General features: G+C 33.4%; 1 protein-coding gene across 1 annotated transcript; it reads right to left on the reverse strand.

Annotated features, from left to right (window-relative positions):
- Positions 1–2,818: 2,818 nt before the first annotated feature.
- Positions 2,819–4,220, reverse strand: LOC143558701 (uncharacterized). The gene is made up of 4 exons (XM_077047484.1): positions 3,732–4,220; positions 3,377–3,598; positions 3,027–3,158; positions 2,819–2,911 (listed from the first exon to the last, which is right to left on the reverse strand). Exons 1-4 carry the CDS (start codon positions 4,218–4,220, stop codon positions 2,819–2,821), a joined length of 936 nt encoding a protein of 311 aa, XP_076903599.1.
- Between the last annotated feature and the right edge of the window lie 11,718 nt (positions 4,221–15,938).

The raw sequence follows: 15,938 nt of genomic DNA on the forward strand, positions 1-15,938 counted from the left end.
TACTCATCCTCTCAAAATGCATATCACCTCCTTGATCCGCTCACCAACAAAGTGTACACCTCCCGACATGTACATTTTGTTGAACATCAATTTCCTTTTGAACAACTTACTCAAACCACTACTCCTAATTTACCTACACCAGAATCATGGTTTCCTCTCACCATCACTCACATACAGCCACCAAACCCACCAAATTCTACCAACCCTACAACTCTTACCCCTAATTCCAACTCTTCCAACTCCACCATTCCCGATATCCCCCTCAATCATTAACCACCCACAACACAAACCCAACATAAACCGAACCCTAAATATCATAATTTAGATTTTGTTCTCTACAACACAACCACTCAACCCTTTCCTGAACCCTCCACTATCACCCAAGCACTTAAACACTTGTCATGGCGCAAGGCCATGCAAAGTGAGTATGACGCACTCATGCATAATTAAACTTGGACTCTTGTTCCCCCCGACTCCGTTCCTAATTTAGCCGGATGCAAATGCTTTTACCGAACTAAATTTAAACCCGATGGCTCCGTTGATCGACTAAAAGCACGTCTCGTTGCTAAGGGTTTTCATCAACGGCCCGGCTTGGACTATAGTGAAACATTTAGTCCGGTAGTCAAACCCGCTACCCTTCGTCTTACCCTTGCTTTAGCCACTTCTCAAAATTGGTGTCTTCGTCAACTCGACATTAACAATGCATTCCTCCAAGGCACACTTACCGAAACAGTGTATATGTCTCAACCACCCGGATTTATTGACCCATCTCTTCCTAACCATGTTTGCAAACTCAACAAAGCTATTTACGGTCTTCGACAGACTTCACGAGCTTGGTATGAGGAACTATAGTCTTTCCTTATCTCAGCTCATTTCAAACCTACAATTTCAGACTCATCTCTCTTTGTCCACCGCTCTACCGCTTCACCCATCTATCTTCTAGTATACATTGATGATATTATTATCACCGGTCCTAACTCACGGTGGTAAATGCATTCATCACTTCCCTTTCCGCTCGCTTCTCACTCAAAGATCTGGCTAACCTCTCCTACTTTCTCGTGGTTGAGGTATTACCACACTCTCATGGTCTTTTTCTTTCTCAAGCTAAGTACATTCTTAACATCCTCAATCGAGCCAACATGATGGATAGTAAACCCACATCTACACCGATGACTACCTCGGTTCCGCTAGCTAAAGGGGAAGGTGCACCTATATCATCTCCAACAGATTATCGTACACTTGTCGGAGCCTTTCAATATCTCTCTCTCACTCGACCGGATGTTGCATTTACGGTTAACAAACTATCATAATTTATGCAAACACCAACGGAACAACATTGGGCTGCCTTAAAACAGTTACTTCGGTATTTGCATGGTAGTATTCACCTTGGGTTACTCATTAAACGCAACTCCCCATTTTTAAGGGCAATTTAAGTGACTTGCGATATCAAATGACGAAACCCGTTATATATTTACGGTCAAGATAATAATTAATGTCGGCGAGAAATCCGGACACGAGACGAGAACTTCGACACGCGTTCAAGTTCAACGAGAATGCTTCTAGAATGTTTTTAGTTTAGCTATAAATAGGGACTTTGTAGTTAGTTCTTGTGTGTGTTTTGTATGGTGTTTTCACCCACCCAAGGGGAGCTCACCTTGGGTGGGATCGGTTCGGTTTAATATTATGAATCTTTTGTACCGGTTACGAGATCGTTCCTTTATTTTATCGTTATATTATTTATGTTCGGTCATTTGTTTCACCGCACCCGTCTCGAGAGTTTATCAAGAACAAAGCCATTCGTTGTGGAATCCGGTTTCGTGACCTACACCATTACACTTACATGCGTTCACTGATGCCGATTGGGCTGGTGACAAACAAACTTATCGCATCACAACTGGTTACATAGTATACCTCGGCGCCAACCCGGTCTCTTGGAGTTCCAAAAGACAACCCACTTTGGCTCGCTCTTCAACCGAAGCCGAGTTTCATGCAATTGCATCCGCTACCACTGAGTTACAATAGCTCATATCTCTCATGTTGGAACTTGGATATCAGTCCATAGTCAACACCTACTATTTATTGTGACAATCTGAGTGCTACACACTATTCCGCCAACCCAGTTTTTCATTCTTGAATGAAGCATCTAGCACTCGATTTTCACTTTGTGCGTGAAAAGGTTCAAGCACGGACTCTACGGGTCACCCACATTGCTGGCGATGACCAACTCGCTGATGTTCTCACGAAGCCTCTACTTAAACACCGGCATCATCTTCTTTTGTCCAAGATTGGTCTTCTCCCTAGATCGTCCATCTTGCGGGGGTATTTAGACAATTAACTCATTCCCGCTCAAACATTCAAAGTTGAATTGTAATTATAGATAGTATATGGTTGTCAATATTCATGTCAATCATTACCTTGTTTATAGTTAGGAAATCTCTTTGTATATATTCTGGAAGTTTATCAATGAAATATACACTGAATACAATCTCTTATAGTATACTAGTTTGGTGTAAAGTACGTAGGGGTAAGGTAGATTTGTCGTGGGAAAAAAATATAAAAAATCAGTAAACTGGATACTTGTTCGATCATACTCGTATCTGACAAATATTATTGAATGTCAAACCAAATGGCGTGCAGTCAAATGGTATCAAGGTAGTTGTTAAGGTGAAATCAGAAATATTACTGATACGAATCTTATAATTACATAAAAAAATTACAAGTTATAGTTTATATAGCTATATATTCATATTTTCTATCTTCTTTTTTAATTTTTTTATTTAGCATTCTTAATAAACTAAAATCTCAAAACTAATTAAATTTATAGATTTTGTGCAATCTTCTGGTAGAGACCCATGTCCATTCCATTGTAAGCTATAGGAGCATACATCCACATGTCATCTGAGCTCAACAACTACAAGAAATTTACAAATAAAATCATAGTTAGTTGATGAAACCTTAAAAACAAAATTATGCTATTATTACTGATGAAAGACTATTATTTTAAATTATTATTCTTATTAGTTTACCTGAATTTGAAGCTTCAAGAACTTCACATATTCAACTGCTTCTTCAAGCATTGTGCTAATGTCAACCTTTGTACCATTTGGTACAAGGTTTTGAAGGATTCTCAATCTCTCATTTATCCTCTCTCTTCTTTTCTGCAAAATTAACCTCTTCTTAATCCACCATATGAAATATAGATTGAAATGCAAAAATGAATGATTTAAACATATTATCGTATAGTTTTCGTTTTAAGGGGCTATTTTTACTAGCCGCATTGGGCCTCCAAAATCTTAGGGGTGAACGTATATAATATGAGAGCAATTTACTTTTTCTTGAACAATCTATAGTTTTAAGGAAAATATATAGTACTTACCCTTGCGTACAGGCTTTGCGGATCAGTTGCAGTTCCTCTACCCGCTCTTGTCTTTCCATTTGGGTTAACCGTGCAATCCATATCTTGAGTTCCATTACAATCATCATTGGAGCTACAAGAACTTGAACTTTGTCCATTCCTTTCCCCATTATTATTGTAAGCATTTTCTGTGTCATGATTTATCTGCTGGTTGTTCTTTGATTGCACATTCATCTTTGTTTTCTATAAGAAATAAATACAAAACGAGATTCTGTAAGATTTTAATCAATGGGGTTAATATTTTATGTTATCTCATGTTCTTGAACCACAATCTCACAATGACACATAAATTATTAATAAAATAATACAGACTTACATTCTCTCTTGAAACCCGAATTCTTTTCGTGGTGTTCTTGGTTTTCTGATTGTTGATTTCATCATCCACCACATACCGCGAATCGGGTGTCTCATGCTTCCTCTTGATGGGGGTTTCCCTACTGGAAACAAGTGCTGTTACATCTTGTGTCAAGTATGGTGGGCATGAGTGGTTGATCTCATTCATCTTATGAAAATCAATGGATTGATCACCTATATCATTTGATGATGGAAGAACAATATTAGAAGGACAATATGGGAAACTCCCATATGAAAGGGAGATTGTGCTATTACTAGCATCACTGCCACTAAAGCTGTTTTCTTTAGAAGAAAAATGGTGGAAGTTAGGGTTAACATCATCAGAAGCATAAACTAAATGCTCAAGTGAGTCAACATTGCTAAATTCATCACTAACTGACAAAAGGATGTTAGGAATTTCAAAGTTTAAACCAATATTACATTGATCAGAACCTTCATCAGTGCTAAACATCCTGGCTAAACTGTGCCATTCTTCATTAGAAAAGCTTCCAAAAGACTCCATCTTTTTCTTTCTTTTGTACTTTTAATGAATAAAGAAGGGGTTTTGAAACGATGGGGAACTGAAGAGCAATGCCCTTTATAAGGTTTCAAAAATGTTAGTTAGCATTGACTATAGATTAGTTAATTGCTAATCATTGAGATAAATGGGTGATTGACATCAGCCGTCCACAACTCATAATTAGTATGACTACCAAGTAACTGTCATTTTCATTACAACCAAAATATATAATTTTTTTTGAAAGCCCAGATTATATTTAATAAACCAACAATTATTTCTCCCAATCCGTACTTGCCCTCTTTCTTTCATATAATAGATTACCATTACTGGGGTGTAACTGAATCGAACCGTAACAGACTAAATAAGCGTGCTTCCTCTTTGCTTTGTTTTACATAAAATCTGGTTTCCAGTCCAGTCATGAAGAAACATGTAGAAACCCATGCAAAATTGTGGCCTAACACTTCTTTTTCAATGTGGAGTTTGTGGACTTGGCCTAGTAGAACTAGCCCTTAATTGAGTATGCACCCCAGGTTTGTATGAAATTAATATTCTATGTATTTTTTTTCTAGCTAGTGTTAATGAACAATGAAAAAGATACTTAGGGTACAAATTCTCATGAAAAAGATAATCTTCTCGTCCGCTAGACTAACTATATCATAGTCAATGCGGTTCTTGTATATCTCTTGGTTTACTGTTGTTGTGAAGTTTCAAAAGGTAATTTTGTTTCTGTTTGTATAATGCAATTGATTAAATCTGAAAAGTTACAAAAGATTAGTCTCTGATAGGTGTTAGCCACTGTTAGGGATATCACAGCTGTTAAAGAGGAGATTATTTTAGATTAAAGTAACTCGGCACTAATTGCACACACACAAAACAACAAGAAAATAAAAGACACACTGATAGGTGCTAATTTACGTGATTCGATCTAATCTGACCTTGACCCTATAGCAAGACAATATTATTGGGTGTTTAGTGTTACAATTACAAGGACTTGTATTTATAGACTAAAGGTTAGGACGTTGATACATGGATCTTAAGGCCAACGAACTCTCCGAATATAAATTGTTTTGCTGGAGATCCGGTAACCTGGCATTATCAATTCGCCCTAAACAACATTAGGGTCGGTGCCCTTATGATCAGACAGACGTTAACTGTTGCCGAAGTCTCCCCAATCCCAACAATAGGGTCCGTAAAGGAGAAGAGCATAACCGAACCAATAACTATGGAAATCCGACATCTCATATATAGCGACTGATATTGTTTGATTCGTCCGCAAGGATTTGACAGCTTTGCTTGTAGTTGCCAGAGTGGAAACTTCTCAGACATACTCTCATTGATTGCTTCCACATGCTCAAACATGCTTAGCTAGGCAGGTCTCTCTCATCCACACCCGAGACATCAAATGTAAGGCCCCGTTACCGGTAACCCTACTTTCGTGTTGGATTTACTCATAAACACAGTTCTAAATATCAGAGTTAATTAAAACATTTACGCGGAATATAAAACTTTCATAAAACATTACATAATTCATAGCTAGTCTCAAACATTCTTTGTCTTTCAACATTAAAGCATTAAAATTAAAGCATCATAAGTCTTCAGATGCCAGACTCTTGTTCAATGCCACGTATCTCCTCAAGCGAGCTGCCTCATCCTACTCACCTGCGTGCATACTAAAAGTCAGCTACGCTGAGTGAGTTCTAGTTAATCACATAATCATACCATACACATAAAATTATATCCTTTCGTTCATACTTTTATACTTTCATACTTTCTTACTTTCATACTTTCTTACTTTCATACTTTCTTACTTTCTTTGTATTAACTTACTTTCATATCTTACGTTATAAAGAGCATTACGCCCTACATTCCTCGAGTATTATTAGGGCTCGGTACCCTCCTTCCTCGAGTATTATTAGGGCTCGGTACCCTCCTTCCTCGAGTATTATTAGGGCTCGGTACCCTCTTTCCTCGAGTATTATTAGGGCTCGGTCCCTCTTTCCTCGAATATTAGTAGGGTTCGGTTCCCTAGTTCTCGAATATTAGTAGGGTTCGATTCCCTCTTCGTTACCATACAACCATACATCATACCTCGAGTATTATTAGGGCTCGGTACCCTTTTCGTAACCATACAACCATACAACCGTCATTTCCTTCTTTTATTAACTTTATCACATTCATACACATAAGCATACATATCATACTTACCTTATACAAGGCGCTACAACCTGACAGTACGTGCAATATCCGAAGATCGTTCACGTACCATCAAGCAATCATTCATACATATCATATCATTCACATAAGGCATACACTTATCTCTTAGGATAAGCGTATTAACAAACATATCGAGTATGCACACAGCCCCGAAAACATAACACATAAATGGGGCTAGAAACTCACCTGAACACGGTTACGTTCTCCGTTGATCGTAATCCCTTTCTTCAGTTGTGCACGGCTGACTGTATAACAAGTATACATATCAATTTAACTATCACTACTTATAACATCTTTCTAGTCTTAATTACTACCCACAAAGAACGGGGGTCCGGGGGCAGCGCCCCTGGAAGCGGGGTCTAGGGGCGGCAGCCCCTAGCAGGGTCCAAGGGGCAGAGCCCCTGGCTGGGGTCGAGCTGCCATGTCAGCTTGGAAAAATTTTATTTCCATTAACTGTCTTAACACATTTTCCATTAGGTTTTTAATTTATTTTCTAAACGAACTTCACTTTAGGCGAAGTTAAACCTCGGGCGAACTTGGCTTCAGGCGAAGTTAAACCTTAGGCGAACTTGGCTTCAGGCGAAGTTATCCTTAGGCGAACTTGGCTTCAGGCGAAGTTATCCTTAGGCGAACTTGGCTTCAGGCGAAGTTAAACCTTAGGCGAACTTGGCTTCAGGCGAAGTTATCCTTAGGCGAACTTGGCCGTAGGCGAAGTTATCCTTAGGCGAAGTTACGCTTGAAGGCGAAGTTACGCTTGAAGGCGAAGTTCATCAGGCGAACTTAATCTTGCAGGCGAAGTTATCGCGCTGCAGATCTGTTTGCCCATAAATCCTTCGTTTCTTAGCCAAATAACTCGATTTTGGTACCCACGGAATCGTATGATCGGCGCCTACAAATCCCAACCATCAAATCGGCCTAAAATCGACGTTTTAGGGGTCCGATTTGGGCAGTTTGGGTTTCGGGTCCGGTTAACCCATCCAATCCTAACCATTTTCAGTAATATTAGCTTTGGAGGATTTGTTCTTACCTTACCAACTCAGATCTATCAACAAAATCTCGGGTCTCGGCTTCGAATCTTGATCGGTTAGAATGTGTGTGTTTTGAGTGTGTGAAGAAGGAAGGTGGAAATGAAAGATTGGGTTTGGGATGGGATATTTATATCCCTCAAAGCCCACGGACCCGAGGCCCATTCTCATTTAACCCATCTTACGCAATCTAAGCCCAACTCCCTCCTTACTCGACATTAAATAATTAACAACGTGAAATCACTAAACATAACTTTCTTTATTTATAATTAAAATTTTAGGATGTTACATCAAACACGTTGGTGATATTACGATAAAGCATTACCTGTGGTATATCTTCCAAGTTTACAACAAAACAGAACTAAACAATGTCTGATTTGCCAAAAATGTAAGTTATAAAATTAGTAAGTGCGCTCAATTTTTTATTAGTTGTTATATATACTTTATTTCTCGATTAACCAATTCATGGATAAAGAAAAGAAACATCACATGTCCTATATACAATTCCTTTTCAATTTTTGTTATCATACATTGCTAAATATATTTGTATACACCTTTTTTCCTCAATTAGTCGGTTCAAGAACAAAGAAGCAACACATGTCCTATATATAGTTCCTTTTCAATTTTTTTATCATACATTGCTAAATGGTAGCGCGGTTTAAAAGAAAAACTTGCTTAGAATTTTAAAACGTGGGAATATAAAACACATGTTTTTTATACGATTTCTAAAAGACACATAATCACACATATCAACATCCGAGACGTTAAACAATTAAACCTTTTAAACTGGGGACCTAAACTTCAGCTAGCTTATAGGATAACAAAACATTAGGTTGTTTGACAATCTTGTGATGAATCATAGGCTTGACTGATTAAATATGAATCATTCAGCATGTCTGTGAAACTTATACGGTTAATTAAGAGGCTCCATGAACTATTAAGATTTGTATTTTTAATTAACCAAACACACTCTATCTATTACTATTTAGAAAAACCTCTTAATAAAAATTATTAAGAGGCTACCATATATATATATATATTTATTTATTTATTATAGATAGGCTATTAAATTCCCTCTTATGTTTAGGTTTGGGTTGGTGGAAAATGTGATGAGAGAGAGAGAAATTTGTTTGGAAATTAGGCTGGCCTCAACGTGCGTTGAAGTCTGACATTCTTTAAGAAAACAATTCAATGGAGTTCGGAAAGGCGAGTTTAGAAGCCGACATATGAGAGCACGAAGGGTGGTTTTTGTCCCCTCAAATATCCTGAAAAAACTATTCCATAAGATCCCACAAAGATCTCAATTCTCAAGTACAGAAAATAAATATATTATATATAATAAAAATATAATTTTCAGCAAACTTAAAATTTTTGAAAACAATACAATTTAATGAAATTTTTTACCAAACTAGTGTTGATGGAAAAAGTATTTATCATTTTGGTTTTCCATGAAAACTATTTACCAAACTAGTGTTTTCATTTATTTTATATTCATTTTTATTTTTAAATTCTTTTATTGGAGTCTTTTAATTTTTTTATTTAGTTAATCGATTATTTATTTTTTATAACATAATGCTTATTTATATTTTTATTCATCAATTTTTTTTATATTTTCTAATCAGTCAGCTTTTCTTTTCTTTCTTTCTTTTTTTTGTATTTTCACTAATTGTTATAATTCTTTTCTTCTTATTTTATTTTATAGCTACTATTATCAAATATAAACAAATAAATCATCTAAATAAATTCAAAATAAAATAAGAAACATAAAAAAATAACCAAATATTAAAACTTAACCTGCTACGAGCCACGAGTCTCAATATCAAATATAAATGAAAATATGAAATTCAAATAACACAAACAAAAAGGCAAAAATGGCAAATGAAGTTAAGTCGCTACCGATCTCTACAACTATAAACAAATTATAAAAATGTGTAAAATAAACTAAATATGATACACTGAACATATTTAAAACGAAAAGAATCCAGAACATCAGTACCCGTTAGGTTCGTTACCGTACCGGAACTTAACCCAAAAATAAATTCGTAAATGCACATATTTAAAACAAAAAAAATAACATTTATTTGGTAAAACCCAGACGTTGCGGTGATTATTCGACATGGATTTGATCGGTATCGGTTAGGTTCGTCAAAGTCTCGAAACTAAACCTAAAAAATAAAACTCGTAAAATGAATATATTTAAATAAAAGCAAAAAATAAATACATTTGAAAACAATTAAAAAAAAGAAATAAAAAGAATAGCAACAAGATAAAAAAAGATAAGAAAAATTTTGTTGATAAAATATAAAAAAAGGTTAACTAATATAAAAATAATAAAAAAGAAACTCTAATATGATGATTTAATAATAAAAGGTGAATAGAAAATAAATGAAAAACACTAGTTTGGTAAATAGTTTTCATGTAACACCAAAATGGTAAATACTTTTTCCACCAACACTAGTTTGGTAAAAAATTCCAATTTAATGAATACAACTGGAGGTCTCAACGGTTGTTCAAAAAAAATTATAAATGTAAGAATAAATATATGAATATATATATTTATGTATGGCCATCATTATCATTTATATAATAATAGATCAAAATAATTAAATTATACCTTATTATTATGTTAGCTATGTAATTGTTGATGGACCATATTACCATTACTTGCTAATCAAGAGTTTCCCCTTGGGTGTATATAAATACACGGAAGAGATTAATTAACATCATAAGAAAAACCTAACTCTCACATTAAGTAATTCGTGACCCCTATATCTCTCCATAATTCGGTTTCCTCAAGAACCCTAATCCCCATCACTAATATACATCCTAAAGGGAAACTCGACCAAGCTGACAATCATGTCGTCTACATCCTTCTTCGGACGGTTACTACTTCCCCTACTGTAACAGGTATGTTTTACTTATAGGTTTATCATAACATTCATGTTTTTTATTACATACGTGAAGAACTGATCAACATGTGGTATCGGAGCGATGTTGATTAATCAGTTCTTTATGTTTTCCCTAAATCTGGATCTAAACCGGAAAACATGAAACTAAAATCTGACAAACCCGAATTCTGTTTTCTTATTTTATTGTCATTAAATTCTTATGAACTTATTGAAATCTGGTTATATATAAACTGTTTAAAAACAATGTTATAACCAATTTTACATTAAAAACCTATTAAAAACTTTATGGTTTTTCGGTGGTGTTCTTCGTGTTCATCATGAGTTTTTCGGAAAAATATTACATATTTTGGTTAAAATTCGGATTATGATTGTGTTTTTCCTAAAATAATTGAATAAAAAAATCTTCAAAGATTTTAAATTTTGAATAATTATGGAATCTATAAATTTCAAAATTAAAACGAAATCTTGAAGATAAAATTAATCTCTAAAGAATTTGAACCAAAATATGTTTACCCTAAATAATTTGATTTGTGTACCACCGAAATCTTGGTTAAAACCGAGAACTCATAATTTCTGATATCTCATTAAAACCAAAAACCCAAATAAAACCGAAAACTCATGTGTTAACAGAGAACTCATAATTTCCGAGATCTCATAAAACCGAAAACACAATAAAAACCGAAAACTCATGTGTTAACAGAGAACTCATAATTTCTGAGATCTTATAAAACCGAAAAACTCAAGTGTTAACAGAGAACTCATAATTTCCGAGATCTCATAAAACCGAAAACACGAAAAATGTTTTGTAAGACACTTAAAATATAAAAATATATTGATTAATTTTACAAAACATAGAAAGGCTTAAACTTGAATAAATTGTTGATGTAAACTTATGCCCAAATGTGATGCATTACATCGAACATATCATTCAAGTCTTAATACAAGCCGTGTTAGTTTCGCTTAACATGATTTAAATGTATCGCTTCTGCCCAGAGGTGATGAATTACATTTAAATAAAGCAAAACTAACTTGTGCATAATTAAAATGGTTGTCTCACTTCTGCCCAAAGGTGATGTGTTACAATTGTTTTGCACATATACTTAAATAAATTTTAATTCTGCCCAAAGGTGATTTATTTTTTATTTAAGTAGAACTTTAATTTAAGTTGTCTATTAGTTTGATGTTAATAATAGACATATCACATCTTCAATAAAATATAATGATCCTCACAATTAATGATCTTTCATTAATCTAATGATCATTTAAATTAATCTATCTTACTTTAATATCCCATTACATTACTCACTATAATTTTCTTTCTAGAAATTACTCTCATTCAAATCATCCACTCTAATTTCAAATCCAATATGTTTGCTTCATAAAGAGATTCATTACCTTTTAGCCCTTCTCATTTTTTATTATTCCTCAAGACATGACCATTCAATTGCTCCTTCTTATAATAGTAATAAAGAAGAAACTTAGAGCATGATAAATGAGATGAGTCAAATATAATGTCTCTTATGATAATTAATAAACTCATGCTGTCAAATAAAGTTATTCTAGATTTAGTTTTTCCTAAAACTAATCTAATATCTAGAAAATAATCAAAATAACTCCTAAGATGCATGCATTTCTTCCAAATTCTAACTATAAGGTTAAATGGCATTATTGAATACATCATAATGTACAATATCATGACATGACCCATAAAATTAAGGGCTTACACATGAAAATAAGTATAATTTTTCCAGTACATTATACACTAAATTTTTCAATAGTATAATTTGATGCCTTAAGAATCAACTATAACACTCAGAAGTACCAAAGGAAAATGAGTGTGTTGATTAGCAACATATGTACAAGAAAAAAAATATCTAGTACTAGAAAATAAGATGTTATTCCACTCGCTACCACTAAAACCTAAAAGAGGACAATTCTAAGGTTCATAGACAAATACAAGTATAACTTCTAGTTTTAAGTTCTTTAAAGAGAAGGCTTACTGCAAATATATGTCATTATACTAGACATAAGCAACGTGATTTTCCATAATTTAAAAGAACTTTGAGCTAAAATCAGTAGTCACATATTCATGATATTTAAGTCTACTAATTCTATATTCCAATTAACACATAATAGGTTGATTCTAGTTCTTTATATGTTTTCTTACCAAAAATCAACAAATAACTAACATGAGTGTTGGTGAAAAAAATTAAATGTTCAAATTATCATAAACCATTTTAAACTGTTCTAGTTATGCTTTAGGATACCTTATAAATTCTGGTGTTTAATCAGAATTTAGTATCAATACTTAAGCTGCGTTATGACAGTTGTGAGGTTTGCATAGCCAACATAAAGTCACTCTTACATTAAATTCTCATCTTACTTGTTATTAATATATGGATAGAAACATTTATAAGATAGAACTAGCTGATACTATATACTTTCACAACTCTTGTTATCAATTTTTTTAACAAAAGACAAATGAGACCTATAAATGTCATCCATTAAAACCAAAACTTCAAGAGAAATCATGACATGGTTAATGAGGATGATTTTTCATATAATCTCATTCTAAGTGATTTTAAAATCATGTGTTGGATGCCATAAACATCACTAGGCTTAAGGAATAAGTATGGGTCCACCCAAAGTTATATTTCACTGGCATTCGTGGAACTTATTTCAAATGGAATATTCAGACATAAGTTATCATTTTATGACTATTTACTTGTATCTGATCTGACTTCTATGGTCCATGGTTTTAAAGAGATCCATTCATATATAACTAACATGCTTTCTTCTAAATATGTCCCTAAGTTTCTTACGACATATGGACGTTAAAGAAATCAAACCAAGTCTAGTATATGAATGAAATGTTCCTACGTCACGTACATCATTGAAACTTCTCATGTAGCTTTCAAAGAGATTCGAACATCAGTGGGAGCATTAAGTATCTTAATCATAACTTGTAAGATTTGCAAGAGGTGGGGGTGAAAACTTGATATTAACTCAATTACACCTCTTGTACAAGACATTTCTCCAACACAAAATTGTTTCATCATAACTTATCTCCTTAGAATTCAACAATACTCTTACAAAAGTTTCATTGGTACTTAAATATAGGCATAATCAGATTTCTTATCAAAACTAAAGCAATCCTCAAAATAAGAGAAACTACAACGACTAGTTTCTCCATTAGAATCTACTGGTATTTAAATATTGACCCTAAGCATGCCAATTTCCTAAAGGTTTCTAAGGTCAGTGGGAGCAGTAAAAGTCCTTAAAATGACTTATCATAAGTACAAGAGGCGGAGGGAAAAGAGTCATTAAATTTTACTCCAAATTTAACTCCGATTACACCTCTTGTACACTATACTGCACCAACTCTTATACACTTAGAATCCTGAAAATGATAGCAACCTAAACAAGAGCTAATCCATAAAAACCGAAACTTCTAATAAACCCAATAATTAACTCAGGAGGTCATCTAGGTTTTAAAAACCTACTAACTTTGATGATTATATAACCTCCTTAACTAAAGTTGAAATGGATGATGAAAAGTTTACTGATCCTACATCTTCTAATTAAACCATTAATATCAATCAGTCTTCTGAATGGAATAAAGCTATCATTAGCAATCTAAATTAAATTCTATAAGTCAGAATAACGTTTGGGATTTGGTTGAATCACCTCAGAGTGTTCATAACTAAACTAAATCCTAATACAAACGTAAGGCACTAAGAAGCACGATTGATTATTAAAGGTTATATTCAAGAGGGAATAAATCATCAAAGAATCTTTCCCATATTACAAAAGATTTCTTTGAAGATCATCATTGTTGTTCAAGTAGCTTATATATTTAAGAGCTACATTACATGAACATTTAAACAACTTTTCCTAACAACTGGCTTGCATATTTACATGTTCATAAAGCAACTTGAAGTTCTAAACTGAAGGTCAAAGAACACTTAGTCTGTAAGTCAATATATTCCATTTATGGATTAATGCAAACATTAGAAATGTGATGAAACATTTATACAATAATTTTCATCAACAACTAAGTGGATCAATGTACATACCTCAAGATAAGTGGGAGCAACTAAAAACAAACTTATCCTTATATAGATGACATTCTTTTGACAAGCATATGTTACATAAGTCTAAGTATTGTTTGTACATACTTTGATATGATAAATCTCTTACGTGATAAATATCGTAACATACTGAGATAGACTCGAAAGGACATTATTTTTGTTCTATACGCATTAACTTAAAAGGGTCCTTATACATGTAACACGCAATAACGCTCTCCTTTAGAGGATAATAAAATCACTGAGATTATTTCCTTGTGCTTTATTAAGTAGAAGCCTTATATAGGTACAAGTCTATACTCGTTCAGATATTACTCGAATTGCAACACACTAGATATGTCTAGATTAACGCGAAGCATCTAAAAGAGTATTGAAATATCTTTAAAGGAAACAAGAGACTATAATTTAAGAGAATAAGTGAGAATTCAAACCGGTTGATTACTCTAAACTTCGTCATATTCAAAAATAAGAAAATGTAATTTTCGGGATATATTCTTATGTCAGAAGATAATCTATCTCATGGAGGAGTCATAATGAACTGATAACAACAATCTAAATTTTAACGACATAATATGTTGATTAAATCTCAACGCAATTGTCAATAAATGTTGTTGAAAATTTATCATTGGACTCATAAGTTTATTAACTCCATATAAATTATATATTGAAGACTTATTGTGATAAAGTCAGCTACCATGTTTTCTCAAACAGTAACAGTTCAAGAGGTGCTGCATTAAATTTCGATATGAAATAAATTATTCGTTTATGAACGAATTGAGGAAACTAAATTCCCATATCAAATACATTTATGATATGCTTAAGGATCCTATAACTAAAGGTATATTACCCGTAAGTCTTATGAAAGCGCTTATAATAAAGACGGGATTATTTATGACCATGTATAATAGTATATCGTTATACGAATGACTAATTTTAATTGACTAATTATTAATTTTCCTCGCCAGTTTTGATTTTGTAAGTCCCTTAATATGTTCTGCATGCGTAATGACATATAGACAAATTAGTATACAAATCAAATATTCTGAAGGGCTTACTTGAAAATTTTAATCATAACTACTTAGGTTTTAAACAAGGACTGCAGTATGATTAGTGGGGGTCTTGAGCTGATGTTCAATTCAATGACTGTATTTCTCTGCTCCAGTTTGAGTTTAAAGCTAAAATGAGTGTTAAAATCTACAGACTAATCTAACGCTCATAATAAATGATTATTCGGCCAAGTGAGAGAATGTAAAAATAAATATATGGATATATATATTTATGTATGGCCATCATTATCATTTATATAATAATAGATCAAAATAATTAAATTATACCTTATTATTATATTAGCTAGGTAATTGTTGATGGACCATATTACCATTACTTGCTAATCAAGGGTTTCCCCTTGGGTGTATATAAATACATGGAAGAGAT

This window comes from Bidens hawaiensis, unplaced genomic scaffold (genome assembly GCF_021521415.1).
Source record: "Bidens hawaiensis isolate Kalapana, Puna unplaced genomic scaffold, B.hawaiensis_p1.1 tig00019588_1, whole genome shotgun sequence".
NCBI classification, from domain to species: domain Eukaryota; kingdom Viridiplantae; phylum Streptophyta; class Magnoliopsida; order Asterales; family Asteraceae; genus Bidens; species Bidens hawaiensis.